Source organism: Rhinolophus ferrumequinum, chromosome 8 (genome assembly GCF_004115265.2).
Source record: "Rhinolophus ferrumequinum isolate MPI-CBG mRhiFer1 chromosome 8, mRhiFer1_v1.p, whole genome shotgun sequence".
Taxonomy (NCBI): Eukaryota; Metazoa; Chordata; class Mammalia; order Chiroptera; family Rhinolophidae; genus Rhinolophus; species Rhinolophus ferrumequinum.
The window spans coordinates 58,326,870-58,343,737 of NC_046291.1; the positions used below are offsets into that span (position 1 = coordinate 58,326,870).

A 16,868-nucleotide genomic window follows, 5' to 3' on the forward strand; every position below is an offset into this window, starting at 1 on the left:
TTGAACATGACCAAGATTAGATAGATATTTGTCTGTTAGATTTGGACACACACATAGGTGGTTGGTGACCTGGGCAAGAGAAATGTCTGTCAAGAGTTATATGATGCCTTGGGTCTCTCCTTGTTGCCTTTCATTATTGTTTATCTTTTAAAGTGGCTCTGATATATTCACTCTGATTTGATATTAGGATCATCAAGAAAAGGGACCTTTTGTTGTTCCTACTAATTGCATTCGCTGAAGCACATAGCACAATGTTATGCCTACCATTGGAGCGAATGTTTAATAAAATATTCTCTTGTTTCATTGAAACCCAAAGAGAGACACTGAGAAATTGTTTTGAGGAATTGGCCTACACTTTACAGTCGAAATGCATAAGTTAGGGGCCAGCAAGACATTGTCAATTATTTTGAAGGACTGCCTCATCAATACTTATCAAAAAGCATCTTCTGTTTGATAGTCCTCTATCAAAGGCGGCTGTTAAATTTCCTTTTGGTCATTAAAATGTAACATATAACAGGCCTATTTTAAGATTTGTAATTCCATTCTTATATTGTATCTTTAATATTGAAGCTGTATTTTTGTATAGTACTTTTCTGAGTGAATCTCTAAGAATACTACATAAACACAGCAAACACGTGAGATCCCACTGGACTTCAGTAGCTTATTAAGGATGTAAGTATATCTTACATACAATTTAAAGCTGTTTTCTTTTCCCCAAAACCAAGAAGAGGTATTGGAATAGATTTGCTGTTTTTATTCCCTCTTTTCATTTATTTTAAGATATTAATATTGACAAGGCTGAAGTAATGATTACCATGGACAAATGATTTTTGAAGTGCTTTGTAAATCAAATGATAGAAAGACCAGTGGTAACAGCAGGATACCAGCTGAATTCTGCGTTAAAATAAGTTTTGATGTTTTCTAAATATATTATTGCATAATGTGAAATTATACACTAATTTCATTATGAAAATTGAGTGTAATATTGAGATCATTTAATGAATAAAGCAGTATTTACTTAAGCAGTAATTTACTGTGGCTTGTTATTTTTAAGTCTTGATTAATGAATTTTTGCCCTGACCTAGAGAAGTTTTCTGTCTCAAACGTCTTTTCAGTGTAACCTCTTCTCCACCCATCCTTGTGTGCAATTTGCTATTGTTTAATGTTAAGGGTAAGAGCCCCTGAGGAGTAGCAACTGATAGTCAAACTAGGCCACTGGTAAAGAAGAGTTTATGTGAAAATCGCTTGGGTAAGAAAACAGGCTCAAGCATTCCTGTTTAAAAGGGGAGGGAGAAGTTAAATGGCAGTTACTGCGATTTAAAAATATTAATGAAAACTAGTGTTGTCAAGCAGTAAATTATAGTTGTTAATGCATGTTGATGTGTTACTTTTTTTTGGCATTACCTGAATTTCTTACACTTAGATTAGGTTATAAGCTTTGGTTATTTTCACTGCATCTTTGGGTGACATTTAGTTTAATTTTGTTATTGCTTCAAAGCATCTCAACCAAAAGATTATGAACATTGGCAGAGATGTGAGTAGGTCAAAGGTATGTTAAAAATTTTGCTGGTGAATAAAAGGTCAAATAAGTTAACGAAGTTTTAAAGCTACTTAGAATTCAGGCCAAATGCCGGCCTCTAGCTGGTATTCTTTTCACTAGACTACATTATGTAGTCAACAAACTTTAAATAAAGAGACATATTCTTAAGTTTAATGTAAATGGATCACAATTGGGAAGTACCATATAATTGATCTTACAGGCTCTACCTGTCTAAATTCTACTTTTTTTTTTTTTTTAAGAACTGAGTCACGCATGTCTTCTCTTTGAAGTATACCTTGATACCTGTCTGCCGCCACACCCCCACAGAGCTTGTTTCAACTTGCTCTCATTGCTCTGAATTTTCAAGATTACCCATCTGATTTATGACAGTACTTCTTCGCTTTGTTTTTGTTACTTAATTCCTTACACATTGTATCTTCCCTATGGGATTTCTAGTTTAGTGTGGAAAGTTCTGGGTCTGATTTAGAGATGCTTTCCAATTTCCAGGCCCACAGGTGACAAATGCTTTATTTGAAGTAATACTAGAGAACACTGAGATGCTTTTCATTGAAGTTCTGTATAAATAATATTAAACTAGTGCTCTGCTTTTCTTTCTTCTTTTTTTTTAAGGTAAGCTTAGCTCTCATAATTAGAGATGGGTTTCCATCACAGACTCAAAGACCCTTAGGAAATAAGACAGTCCCACATACACAGAACATAAAACTGTGAGTCGGAGGAGTTATTGCAGTGTGCAGTAGACCAGTAAGACATCCCAAGAAGTTGCGAGTCAGTCTAGACCTTGAAGGGTAGATAATAGGTGTCAAGGCAGAGAGGATGGAGAGGACATTCAAATGGAGACCAGATGAGCAACACCTGGATATGGGGAAGTGTCCGAAATGATGAAAACAGGGGATGGGAAGATCATGGTGGCAGCAGGACGTACCTGTCAGACCTTCATTTTCGGCGATTCCCCTTGAAAGCCAAGTCCACTGTGGACAAAGTTGTTCCTGCTGCTTTGTCTCCTTGCCTGTGGCAGTTGGGCTTCTCTATTGGCCTTCCTGATAAAACTCTTATAAAGCCCTCAATTTCCCAGTTATCCCTTGCTAATAAATCTAGCATGTATTTTTCAATACTTTGAAAAAATAAAATATAATCAATTTTTAGAAAATCCAATACAGGTAATCCTGATCTAAAAAATTCACTTTCTTTTTTGGTGGTAAGAACTTTTTTCCTTCTCAATGATGTGCATAGATACGTCATGTTTTGTGGGAAGTATTCATTGAATTCTTCCATTCAATAAATATGAGTGCCTACTATGTGGCAGGCATTGTTCCAGAGGTTCTGTATATTTGCAAACGTATGATACAGGGCAGTGGAGACAAGTCCTTATTCTCATGAAATTAATGACTTCAATGGGAGGAGATACAGTAAACAAGGATGTGAGTTGCTGCTAAGGCCTAAGGCAAAGAGTAAAGCAGAGAAATGGGTGTGATTGGAAGGTCAGGAGGAGACCCTGTAGAGGGTCCTGAGTCAGGAATGTTCTAGGTGTGTTCAGGACGAGGCAATAGTCCTAGGATTGGAGTGCAGTGAGCCTCGGGGGAAAATGGGAGAGAATTGATTGGTGAGGCTAGAGGTAAGGGGGGACAGATTCTAGGACTCTAGATGTTACTCTAGGTGAGATCAGAAGCCATTGGAGGGTGTGAGAGGATGTGCCGTGATCTGACTTAACGTTTTAAAAGGATCGCTCCAGCTACTAGGCTGGGACATTGAGAATAGAAGGCAAAGTGACAATATTGGGACTAGGAAGACCAGTTAGCAGCTTGAACAGAGGCATTTGGTGAACAAGGCTGTTGGTAGATTCTAGGTTTATTTATAATACAGTATAGAGCTGGCAGAATTTGTCAATGGATTACATTGTATGTGTGTGAGAGGAGATTTTTGGCCCTAGCCACTGAAAGAATTGCGATGGGGATACTTGGAGAGGAAAAGATTTGGTTTGGATAAGCTGGGTAGAGGAATTGTAAGTTCAGTTAAGTTGGAGATTCCAGTTAGTCATTGGAGTCCAGATGTCAGGCGTTGGGTTTGCAAATCTGGAGTCAAAGGGAGAGATTCAAGCTGAATATTTGGCATTTAAGATTTTCATCCTGTAGATTTTGTAAAATTCTTGTTAAATATTTATTGTACGAATTTTTAAAAATTTGTTTTTGTTGCTATTACAAAAGAAGGTGTTTTTCTTCCATTATGGTTTCTGACTCGTTTTTGTTTATGTTTACATAGGTTATTGGCTTTAGCACGTTAACTTTGTACCAAGGCACCTTCCTGAATTGTCTTATTTGTAAAAGTTTTTCAGTTGATTCATTGATTTCTCCTCTCTGACTTCTCTGTGGAATTTTACCAAACTGTTCAATTCTGAGAAGTACCACTTTCTTTCATGGCTCCATTTGCTTTCCTTTGTCTGAAGTATCAGTTATTCTTGTCTTTTCCTGTGAGTTTCTATTCATTCTCCCAAACCCAACTTACATTTCCTCCCATCTGTAAAACATTTCTGGATTCCTAGGAAAGCTTCCCTTCCTATAAGCTTCAGGTCTACCACCTGCATCCCTATATTAGAGCAATCATTAAACTTCATTGTAAGTTTGTATATATCAGTCCTTTTGGAGTACAAACCCAAATGGGTAGGATCTGAGTCATGGCTTTACATCCCCAGTGTTTAGCTGAATCTGCCGAATGATTGTTATAGGATAAATGTTTATTGAACACCTGAGGTGGTCAATTTCTGCATACTAAAAATGTTTTGAAATTGGAGAAGGTTTTTTTATATGGATTTTATAAACTTGTTATATTTATTTTAACATTTTAAATATTTATTTTTGTAACTATTGTAAAAGCAATCTTTTCTAATGTGCAGTATATAATACAGTGAAATTATACTCCTAAAAATTAAAAGACTATTATTTTAGAAAATTAATATACAATGTAGGAACTTTGCTTCTGTTTTTTCCATGATGCTTGAGTGCATAAAGGTGCTTGGATTTGTGAGAACTTAAATTTTAAAAATACTAAATGGCCAGATGTTACATATTTATTTACAAAGAAGCCCTTTTACTTATTTGGATTTGATTTTTGCCTGGGAAATGAGGAGAGGGAGGGATTAGATTTTATATTTTTCTCAACGGAAAGCAGTATATTTGTTTTTCCAAAGGCAATCAGCCTTTCATAAAGGTAACATTTTCAAAACCTCTAATTTGTAGCATTTTTTTAAAAAAAATCTATGCATAATTGCATGTAGTTACTTTATATTTATTTTCATGTTTAATTTTTTTCAAATCAAATCATTGAATAGGTTCATGTGAACCTTTTCAGGATGCCTACCACCTGTGTCTGTTATAAATCAGTTAAGGGATTGTTCTAATAAATGACATTGAAATATATTTACTATAATTATTTGTAACATTTTTCATTGAAACAAAAATATAATTATCAAATAACCAATCACAGATCATTGTTCATTGCTAAGTGCAGTAGGAAATACAACATGCTTCTTTCTTGCAGGGAGTTATAAATGTAGGCGGAGAGCTGAAACTCGTACTCAGAAAAAAAAAGTTACATTTATGGAATCTGTTGTATGTGCTATGTAGGGGGAGACTGTAAGTGGTAGGAGTGCGGGGGAGGGGCGAGGGTAGTTTCAGCTCGACTTTGAAGGATAGATAGCAGGGTTTATCTGGATAGAGAGGCAGAAGGCATTAGATTGGAAACAAATAGAATGAAAGGCACAAAGGTAAGAGCTACTATGAGGTGTGAGAATGAGATACTGATCTCCATCCTGAACCGGTAAGGATTTTATAATTTATCCCATCAAAGAAAATGTTATACATTCACTTTGCTATAGTGAACACACTTGAACTGAACTTAATGGAGGCAGATATCAAATTTCTTTGTTATTATGTTTCTTCATATTACCAAATAATGTAGACATATTGTTGAAAACAAACAAAAGAATGCTGATAAAACAGTTGACATTTTGATGCATTTTTTTTCTGTATGTCAAAAACATATACACACAGATTTTTTGTTTTTATTAAATTAGATCATATTAGAAAGTTACTTTTAAAATACATATATTTTATTTTCTGTCTTTTGTTTTTATTTTAGGAAAAAACCAAAAGCCAAGGCACCACTTCCTCCCACTGAAACCAAATACCTTGATGCCGCTTCAGTTAATGATTCTGTAGAATCCTCTGCTTTCATCATGGAACAGAAAGAAAGCATGGTAGATAAAGACATTGAACTCTCAGTTGTTCTACCAGGGGATGTTATCAAATCTACTACTGTTCATGGAAGGTATGACGGAGCGAATGAAATACCAGAACTACCCTTTCTTCTCCTGTCATTGAAACTCTCTGTTGTATACTTCTTGATTTTTTCTTTGACAAAATACTTCATTCATCACTCAGTTTAGTTAACTATTAAAAAAATGCTAAAAAGTATTGGAAGGTTTCTAACAATATTTTAATATCAATGCAATGAATTCCATAACCCCAGTGAAGTGACTCTTGAAATTTAGAACTATTTTATATTTTGTTCATTGTTTAATATTTTTTAAAAAAATAGACTTTCCCAGAGGAACAGTCATCAGTTATATTAATTTTGTAAGTCAAAATTACAAAAGCAAGCCAGTGACCCATAAGAAAACCCTCCCCTTTCTCTCCAAATTACTCATTTTCTCTTAAGCTGTTTCCTGAAATTTGATTTTCCAGAAGTTACTAACTACTCTTAAAATGTTATGCTTCTTTATGTATCAAAACAGATAAATGTCTGTTTAACTTGCTGGATTTTTCACATCATTGAATGATTTAATTAATTTGCTAACAATGTGGATAAGTTAATAGAAATGCAAACTTAAATGTTAACCCAGCAAGAAAAAGTGAAGATGTGATTTAGGAGACTGATATTTTTAATACTTGTATGAAAATTGGAAAACTTTAATAAAGCCAAGTGTAATTTTCCACTTCATTTTGAAGTGGAAAATTATATGAGTTGTATACTTGGTTTTATTCCACCTTTCACCTCCAGCCACCTGTTTGTTATCAGGAGCCCTGTTTTAGATATTTAATCCGTTTTGACCTTAGTATAGTGTGTGTGTGTGTGTGTGTGTGTGTGTGTGTGTGTGTGTGTGTGTAGATCAACAGAATAAGTAAGCAACATGTTGGGTATTATATTCTTACAATGTGGTTTTATCTAGAAGAAACTCAACCTTAATCTTACAATTTATCATTAAGATTATGTGTAGCTTTACAAATTATTGCAAGTCCATGAAAATAAAAAAGTTCAACAGTAGGTAACAATTGATAGTATTATTAAATTCTCACGAAATTTAAGTAAGTTGGATTTTGCCATTTATTTTGTGTTGAAATAGTTTTGGCGATCACACGTTGTATCGTATTGATGAGGCTGAGACCCCTGTGACAGTCCTGGGTGGGCTTCTGCCTCGGGTGCAGGTCGTCACCTGAGTCATGTCTCTTCAGGGTGAGGAAGGCATCTTGTAAGTCAGAGACAATGGCCATCATATTCAGTCTTTGAAATAATACTATTACCCTGGTTTAAAAATAATAATGATGATGGATGTGGCTTGGCACAATAAAGGCAATTCCTTTTATTTTCCCTCCATTCAAAGCAAGTTAAAAGAAAAAGTCAGCATTTTTTTCAGTTCTTCACTGAGGCTGACAGGTAACAATGGTTTCATTATCAGTACTCTCAAAGTTCTTCTCAGATGTCCCAGTCATCTGTTTATATTGCCGTCTTCTCTGCTATCAGTCTTCTGGGGTCTTCAGATTTTTTTTTAACCTCAGTGACTTCAGTATTAGAATTATGGATTTCCTCTCAACCCTGTCTGCCATCCCAATTATTTTAGACTTTTCCACATGCTACCCTAAGCTAACTTGTCTTCTGTTTCCTTAACTCTGGGAACCTGTATCCGTAGTGCTTCCACTGTCCACCGGGATGGTGGTATCTCATCACTGAAAGCTGCCCCATTATTGAGATCTTAGGGTGCCCTCTTTGCACACAAACTTTTTGACGTCTGATTTATGACCGCTCTTCTGTTTGTTGCATTTTTCTTCATATTGGATTCAACTTGGATTTTCTTCAACTTGGATTCTGCACCAGTCATTTCTGCTATGTTTGTACTTACAGGACCCTAGGTTTTCCTCACCCTTTTGACCTTCCAGCATGTTTGCCTCCCAGGTCCTTAAACCTGAGTAATTTTCTATTAATCGGCTTTTTGTTTCTGGGCTGCCAACTCTTGTTGAATTGCCCCAGTTTTCTTATCGATAAAAATGTTTTATAACCAACTGTTGTTAGGATTAAATGAAATACTATCAGTGCCTGGCACATATTGACTTCTTCCATTTCCTATTCAGAACTTCTTTCCTTAACGCTGAGCTCTCTCCATTTACTCTCTACCCTCAGATTAATCTATAACACCCCTCTGTTTGTGGCACCACTTTGATTAAAACAAACAAACAAAAAACTTCAGGGACAACAATTCAATACCAAATTGAGGAAGTCCAAGCTACCAAGCCTGGAGATTGGCACACCTTATTTTCTTCTCCTCCAATATTAAGTAGGCTTTTCCTTCTCCACTCCCCTTTAAATACCTTTAGCTTCAACCCCATGACTCTTTTGTTCTGCAGATACTCTACTTTTCCCAGCGCCACACCTTTATGAAAGATTTTCCATGTGGAGTACCCTGCCACCCACATTTTCTCCAGTTAGTTTCCTTAACTGAAGTGACATTTTTCATATAAAGGCTCCTTGATCTCCCCAGAATTAATTATTACCTATGACTTCCAAACTTTTCTGACACTTTATACTGTTGATGGTTATCATCTGTTGTCCTATGCTATAATTTATATGTATGCCTTATCTTTTTAAATAAACCATAAGATCCATGTGGGCATCATTACTTTTCTTCCTAGTGCTTAGCACAGTTTGGTGCAATGCAATAGGCATTTAATAAATTCATTACAATGCATATTGTCTCCCTAAACCCTTATATGTAGATGGAGACAGCAACTTAACTGATGTGCTTTGAGAGACATTTGGATGGGCCCTGGTTGCTTTCCCAGGATCTTTTAAATGAAGATATTTTCTCCAGGTAGATAGCAAAGCAAGAATACCCAGGCTGGGCATGCCCCAAATTCTGATTGCTCTTTAAATTTTGTATAGGGCTGGACATTTTTTCTGAGAGTAGAATTCATTTCATATCATTATTTTTACTAGGGGGTTTGATTTAGGGACTTTGTTCCTAATACTTTTATCACTCAGGAATGACTCAATTTGCAGATGCTATGACTAATATTTTTATATTGTTTATGATTAAAAGTGGTTGTGTGATTCTAAATATCGTTAAGAGTTTGATTCTGGATATCTTTGGGGTGATTCTAGATATTTTAGAGTACAATTTAGGATAACTTAATGTGATTTGGGGTAGCTTGAATGTTGTTAACTATTGTTAGCCTATTTTTAAAAAAATAACTGTTTAATGATGACAACAAAAATGTTCAAATAGAAAAATATATTCTATTTCTGAAAAATGTTAGCTATCTAATGTGAAGACCTGTGACATAGATTATAACTTAAATTTCTTCATGGATTTGTTACTAGAATAGGAAAAGTTTCAACAAAATTATACAGGAGTTTGGTAGGGGACTAGGGAAGAGTAATTTTAAATAAGTTTTAGTACTTAGGGTTTTCTTAAATAAATCAGAGTTCCATATGTCACTGTGAAGGGTCTCTAATGTAATTTTTGAGACAATTTTTTCTTAATTCATCAAAATATTCCCTATATGTTATGTTTGTTTTGATAGTATTATTTTTATGCATTTCCTTTGAAGAATAATATTAATATTATACTAAAATAAATGGTTAGAAAACTTGCATGATTCATTTAAGTTTTTAGATTTCTTTTTTTCCAAAATATATTCTTGGGGGAAATTTTTAGAATGTTCCCTCCCCTCTGTCATCTTATGTAACTCATGGAGAGGTACGCTAGAATGTTCCATTTGAGAGAATGTGTATGCACAGCATTATCTTCAGAAGAATGCTCTTACTTGTACATAGATTTTTTCACCAAAGAGCTTATTCAGATTAGGAAACACAATAAGGTTGGAGGTGGTACTAGACTTCATGCTCAGGGGAAAACTAAAATCTTGTTATCCTAAATTAGGTTGATTGCCTTGTGCTGGCTTAACAATCTTTTGGTACCAGAGCTTAGTGATACTGCCTTTTTGGTGACCAAAAGTCACCCCAAGTCTTCCATCTTGCCTTCGCATTCCTTTGCTTACATTGAGGGTAGCTGCAGTGCCAGCCTGAAAACTTGGGCATTTCTATGTATCCTGACATCATGTATGATTGGATTGAAGGAAGGAGGCATTAGAATATTTTATGTATACATACTCATACAAGGCACTGTAGTATAGGTATATATGTGTCTGTATATATGTGTGTATGCATATATGCATACACACATATATCTGTATATGTGTGTGTGTGGTGCTGGTAGAGTGAAGGACCTTTTTCACCAGATAGAGCAGTTCTGTTCCTTACTAACGGTGAACATTAAAGGGGACTGCTGTTAGAGACAAGCTGCCTAGGGGCTGTCCCCCTCAGGAAATGTTACACCATACAACACCATAAGGGGTGGTATCCACCAGTATTGGGAAAAGTTAATTTTTAATGAAAATGAGCTTATAGGCTAAACTGTTACAGACAGACCCTATAGAGAATAAGGAAATGTGTGGGTACATTTGTACATCACTCTGGGTCCTTACCTTATAGTCACATATCTGCCCAGTATATGGTTATTCCTTGCTGAAGAAGTATTTGTTCCTTTTTCCTCTTTTCTCTTTCTCTGGGACAATTTTAAATAAGTTTCAAATTGGAAAACTTGGTAAAACACTGCCAGTGATCCTGTTTGTTAGCCTATCAGGGGAGCACCCTGTATGTTAATATAGCCATCCTAGTACACTCTCTCTTATAAAAGGGAAGAGTGGAGTCAACATCTTGTCTAACAGGACATTTCGCTCTTTTCTGCCCCTACCATAAATAGGAATTTATTTTGGTTTGAGCAAATCTGCGAATGACACGAAAGAAAACACAAATAAAGAAAGCATAGAACTTGAAGTTAGAAATGTTAGGCCCTATCGTTGACTCCATAGCTTGCTCTGTGACCTCAAGCAAGTCACCTTAACGGTCTGACCTTTGGCTATAAAATAACCCAGACACATGTTGCACATGATCTGTGGTCTGATTTGCCTGTCCAGTATCACCAATTTATAGCACAGTTAAGACTAACTCTCCCAAGGTTTTGACTGGCACTGGGTAGGTGAGGTAATGAGCTCAAGAACTTTTTACATGGAGTACAGTGCCATCTGTTGGAATATAGTAGACTGTGAAAAATGGCAAGATACTACGAGGTGAATGTGAGTCATTTCTGTTAAACACCCTCCTGAACTCATTACTGAATTAGGTGGGTTAACTAATGTAAGATGGATAATCATCAGTAACAATAGGGAATGTTCTCAAAATCCCCATACTATTATTGGTAAATCTAATTGGGTTATTGGTGTGCATTTTCATGGGACAGCTAGAACCATTTCAACTCAACTGTTTTAAAGATTTGTTGAAAATGTGTAAAACGTTTTTGTTAGGTACTGGGGCAGATTTAAAGAATCATAATAAGGAATAATCTTATGCATAAAGATCAGCTCCTTATCAAGTGCTTGAAATCCATCTATTCATGATAAATACATCCAACATGCATTCTCATTTTCCTATGACAGTCCCTGTTTGTACCTGTTTTCCCAGAGTAATTACTAATAGTGCCCCCTTTCACTCTCAGGTGTCCCAGATTGGATGATAAATTAATAGCCACCCTATTGGTAAGTGACTTTGCTTAAATACCTCCAGGGTTTGGAAATTCACCGAGGCAGATGTTATACATCTTGCTGATCTGAAAGCTCTTTGACGAACCGTGACCCACATTTTTGATACCCAATGGGATCTTTACAACACAGAAGTGGCAGTCTTATATTATCTAGCAGGTACAACTAGGACACTAATGCATGTGTGTCACAAATGCATGAAGGGTCACCAGTGTATTTTGGGGTGGTTTAGTGATGTCATCAATCTATGAAGTACAATTGTAGCAGATAGCAGACAGCCCGTTGCCAACCATCCGCCCCATCCTGCATCCTGACTTGTGGTTCTATTCAACTAAATGGTAGCTAAAGGAGTACAGTTTTAAGAGTCAGGACATTCTAATCCTAACGGCTCCCTAATTCTACATATGCTCTTCGTCATCTGGTCATCTAACTTCTCTAACCTCAGTTTTCACATTCATTAAGTGGGAATAGCTTTTGTGGTGTTTGTGGGCTCAAAGGAAGTAATACATATGAAATTAATATAAAGCCTTGTTATTTATTTGTAAAAAGAAGTAGGAAATCTCAGAGAGATATCTCCATTTTCAAGAAGAGTTTGTTTTGTTTTTTTCCAAGAAGAGTTTTTAGACAGTCTTAAAAAAAGTTTTGAGAGAGACTGCCCACTAGGAAATCATTATTTTACAAGAGAAAAAATATGTAAATAATATTAACGCAAAGAAGACTCTGTTAAGTAATATAATGAACCAAAATTCAAAGTTATGTGGTGGTATAGAGGAGGAAGAAACTGTTTCTTATCTGAATGAGGAAGTGATGATCAAGTTTAGTCAATCTCTTTCAACTTTTAATGCTTTGGCTCGGGTTTCAGGTGGCTTGCTGGCATGTGCTCCTCTAGCAAACAGGAAAGCAAGCATCCTTCCTGTGGTGATCCCGTGGTCGAACTGGTTAGCCAACTGCTGTTAGGTGCATCAGCTCTGGATAATTATCCTCAAACCAAAACTGTTTTTGGTAGAAACAATTTGGCATCTGGCTGTATAATTCTAAATAACTACACTCAAGAGATAATTTTATTTTCTGTGGGTGCACTTTGTGACTAGTTACTCCCCGCAGCAGCCCCCACTGGAGGCAGGGTCAGTTCAAATGTTAATGTCCTACTTTTATAGTGTTACAGCTCCTTTATGGCAGAGCTAGGCAGTCAGTAATTCTCACCCTCAGAATCATCTAGGTCAGGGTCATCTCTTCTGTGCTTTTAGTGCCAAAGGCTGAGGTTTCAATTAAATACTTCAAGCATTTGAACTGATCTGAGGCTGTTTTGGCAAAGATCTTAGCTCAACTTAATGCTTATATCTCACCTCTGTGTGAAGATGTCATTCATGGCTTTACACACAACAAGGCTGCTAGTCAAATTTGTTAATTAAACAAACAAATAAACAACAGCCTTCACGCCTATGTTTTCTTTCTTTTTTTTTAAATCATATGAACCTCCTTTCAACAACTTAGTCTTTTTATGTGTCAGATAGTGTAGAGATCTCAGTTATACATTGTTTGCTGTGTGTTTGAGTTCATGAATGTTTAAGCAAAATTACCTGACATAAATAATCACTGATTCCTATAAATTCCTCACTCAATGACATTGACCTCACTGTGTATTAGGTCCTGGAAATAAAGATTGCTAAAAGGTGGTCCTCCTAGAGAGAAGTTCACATCTAGGTATAAATGGGACCCAGATAACATCTTGAGGTCATTGTCTTTAAGTTCTAGAAATAATTAGCCTGAACCGCTATCTTACTTCTTGTGGAAGATCCAATCCCCTTTATAATAATATTGTAAATTCCCCAGGGTTTATATTCTTGGAGCCACCTATGGCTCCAACTTTATCTTATTTTTTGGATGATTTTTCAGTCTCTAACTTTTGAAATTTTCTTTCTTTAATCCTTTCCAAATCTACCAGGACTTTGGTGATAGTTTGTGGGTTACCAGGGAGAGGTTAGCAAGCATATCACATAGAAAATAATTTAGATGAACATTTTAGGGCTCCTATTGGGTCCTTTTAGCAACCTTGCCACTTTGTGGTATCCCTGGGGTGAGACTACCCATCTTGACCTGCCCAGTTAGAAATTTATGGTCAGATCAGCCTGTGAGGTTGCTTGCAATCACTGAGCTTGCCAGATTTACTTCATTCTATTGTACAGCAGTGCTCTAGAACATAAAGTACATGAAGATGGATTTCCTTTCTGTTTTTTACCCCCCAGAGTCATTTCCTCATTTTTATATATCTAGTCCACTTGAAGCTTGCTTTAGTGTAAGGAATAAGGTAGATACGTAACATTTTTCATTAGATAGCTAGTCAATTTTTCCAATATCAGTTCTGAAAATTTCTTTTCCCAGAAATTTGAAATACCATTATCATATGCAGTATTAAATTCCCATCTGTATTTATGTCCATTACAGAACTTTCTAGTCTGTTGCATTTATCTGGGAATAGGAATATGTTCAAGACAAAATTGACTTCTGTAATTATTGAATAAAGGATTGAACCCAGAATTATAGAATGAAAGAACAAAGTCATCAAGAAGTTCTATGGTTTTTAGTTGCCTTTCGAAGAGGCAATTTTATTAGAAAACATTTAGGCAGTGTGGAGTTCACAAGTCATGATTTATAGCTCTAGTCCATGTGAAACCTTTTTGTCATGAAATCTGGGAGAGAATGCAAAGATTTGTCAATGTAAGAAACATCCAAACCTGTGGAGAATTTTTATAAGAGCTTATTTGAGCCCGAAATGGTGACAATTGCTAGGAAGCAATATCTCAAATGCTTCTCAGAATTGAAAATTTTGCAATTTCTTTTATGCATTTGGATCAAGGAGGGAACATACGGAAGATTACATAAAGGTGGGAGAAAGCAAAGCAGGGATTGGATTACAGGATAGTTAACAGGATTATGTGCTCTCTTGAGGTTGGTTACTATTATTTCAAAGGTGTGTTAACCTAGATGCATAACAACAATGGACAGGGCTTTGCTTCAGACATAGAAACTCCACTTAGGAGAGTGGGGATGAGGTGCATATGAAAACAGATGTACTAAATTGAAGATTGCACCCTAAATGGTGAGATTCCTAGCCTCATTTCCCTGTCAAGTTCCTGAAAGCCAGTAGCCAGTTTTATATCTCTAGTCAAGAGACTGGAAAGTTATTTATTGACATTTGTTTTTCCCAGTGGGAAAAAAAAATAGCTGACCACCTGATTACCCTCAAGTAAAGTGCATCAACCTGTACCTCAATCCATGAAAATAGGACTTAAATTTACACAGTGTTTCAGTCTTAAATACGAACTAACAGCTAAATATCACTAGAAATTTCAGAAAAGCATATAATACAAAATATTTTTTAGTGGCTTTCTTTAAGGGCTCAATTAAAAAAGACTCAGAGACCACATTGTTCTGTTGATGGTGTGAATGAAAACACAAGTCTGTGCCAACAATTGGAATCTGTGAAAAGGGAAGCAAAAAATTGAGATGTGTCTCTGGATCTCAAGTTCAGTGTGCAGTTTCCTATAGAAATAAATTCTGTATTATCATTACTTTTTAAAATTGAATTACAGTTTGAAATTGTCTCATGCATTTACATGTTTGCTTTTTTTATTGCCCATGAACTTTTTTTTTTTTTTTGGTCAAGGACCAGATAGTAAATATAATTAGGCTTTGTGGGCCATAGAGTCTCAGTCACATCCTGCTCAAATCTGCCATTGTAACACTAAAGCAGCCCTAATATTATGTGAACAAATGAGCATGACTGTGTTCCAATAAAACTTTATTTACAAAAACAGGCTGTGGGCCCACTTTGACCTGCAGATTATAGTTTGCGGACAATTGGTCTAGTGTAGTATTAGAGTATTAGAGTATACTAATGGCAAAGTTAGGAGCCATTACTCTAATACTCTACTACTCTATCTAGTAGAGTATTAGACCTATGAGTGCAGCTATGCCATAACACTTGTACTGTCTTCAATTCCTAGAAAATATTAAATACTGTTTGAATGAATTAAGAAATCTGTACTACACTCTTCTATAGGATTTGGTAGATGCTTAACTATACTTTCTAAAGCCCAAAGGGTGATAGTTCTTAATGCTTTATTATTATGAGAACTTTGGAATATAACCAATTTGTAAGCTAAAAACTGCTAATATTCTAAATAATATTGTGAAGGAGCATCTGCTAAACTAAGTGACTCCTCTTGGGTAAGGAAAGGAATTTTCCTTCTCCTGAAATATATAATGTGAAGACATTTTGGCAGATAAAACATAGGTAATTTTTAAACCACCACTATGGTCCAAGCAAGCTCTTCTGAATACTACTCAGGACTTTTTAAGTACAACAATTTTGTCTGCTTAAATATCGTGTAGTTAGATTTTAAAGCTGCTTTCACAAATACTATTTTGTAGGGTTTTATCTACTAAAACAAGAGACCCTAAGAAAATTCTTGAAACAGTAACTTTAACAGTTGTTTTATGAAGTTGTTTTACGATCAGTATTACTCTTGTTTTACAGTAAACCTATGATGGACTTGTTGATATTCCTCTGCGCACAGTATCACTTAAATCCATCAAGTTACACAATTGATCTGCTGTCAGCTGAAAAGAACTCCATTAAATTTAAGCCAAACACACCAATAGGCATGTTGGAGGTGGAGAAAGTAATTTTAAAGCCAAAAATTTTGGAAAAGAAAAAACCTACACCTATAATACCAGAGGTAAGAATTTCACTGTAGGTTTTGATATGTTATAGAAACAGTTGATATATTTTCTACGAATCTTCTTGAGATTTAGGAAGTAACATTAATCAAAAAGAGAATTTTACACGAAAATAGAAAAATTCTGTTTATGGTATGAATATATACTTGTAGATTTCTCATTATTCTAGACATTGAGAAAGTTTATTTCAGTAAATTATGGTATTTCTGTGGTTTTAATATGTGTTTCAGAAAACTGTGCGAGTGGTGATCAATTTTAAGAAAACGCAGAAGACAATAGTGAGAGTTAACCCACATGCATCACTTCAAGAACTTGCACCCATTATATGCAGCAAATGTGAGTTTGATCCATTACATACACTGTTGTTGAAGGACTATCAGTCTCAGGAGCCCCTTGACTTGATGAAATCTCTTAATGACCTGGGACTAAGAGAATTATATGCCATGGATGTCAGCAGAGGTAAGTAAGACTTTTTGTTTTATTCACTTGATGTGCATATATGTATATGTGCATGTATTGTGTTTATGTATGGTTATTCTCAAGTTCATAATGAGACTTTAATGGATCCTATGGATAGAAGTCAATACATGTCATTGGAAGTAAGAAAAAACTAAATGTGATAAAATTTAACTTGATTTCAG

General features: G+C 35.6%; 1 protein-coding gene across 1 annotated transcript in view; it reads left to right on the top strand.

Moving 5' to 3' along the window:
- Positions 1-2,402: 2,402 nt before the first annotated feature.
- COBLL1 (cordon-bleu WH2 repeat protein like 1) overlaps positions 2,403-16,868 on the top strand; it is a 59,849-nt gene continuing 45,383 nt past the window's right edge. Inside the window, exons 1-4 of the mRNA XM_033111468.1 lie at positions 2,403-2,659; positions 5,693-5,881; positions 16,025-16,226; positions 16,458-16,686. Coding sequence (XP_032967359.1) covers positions 2,403-2,659; positions 5,693-5,881; positions 16,025-16,226; positions 16,458-16,686 — 877 coding nt within the window. The remainder of the gene's footprint in view (positions 2,660-5,692; positions 5,882-16,024; positions 16,227-16,457; positions 16,687-16,868) is intronic.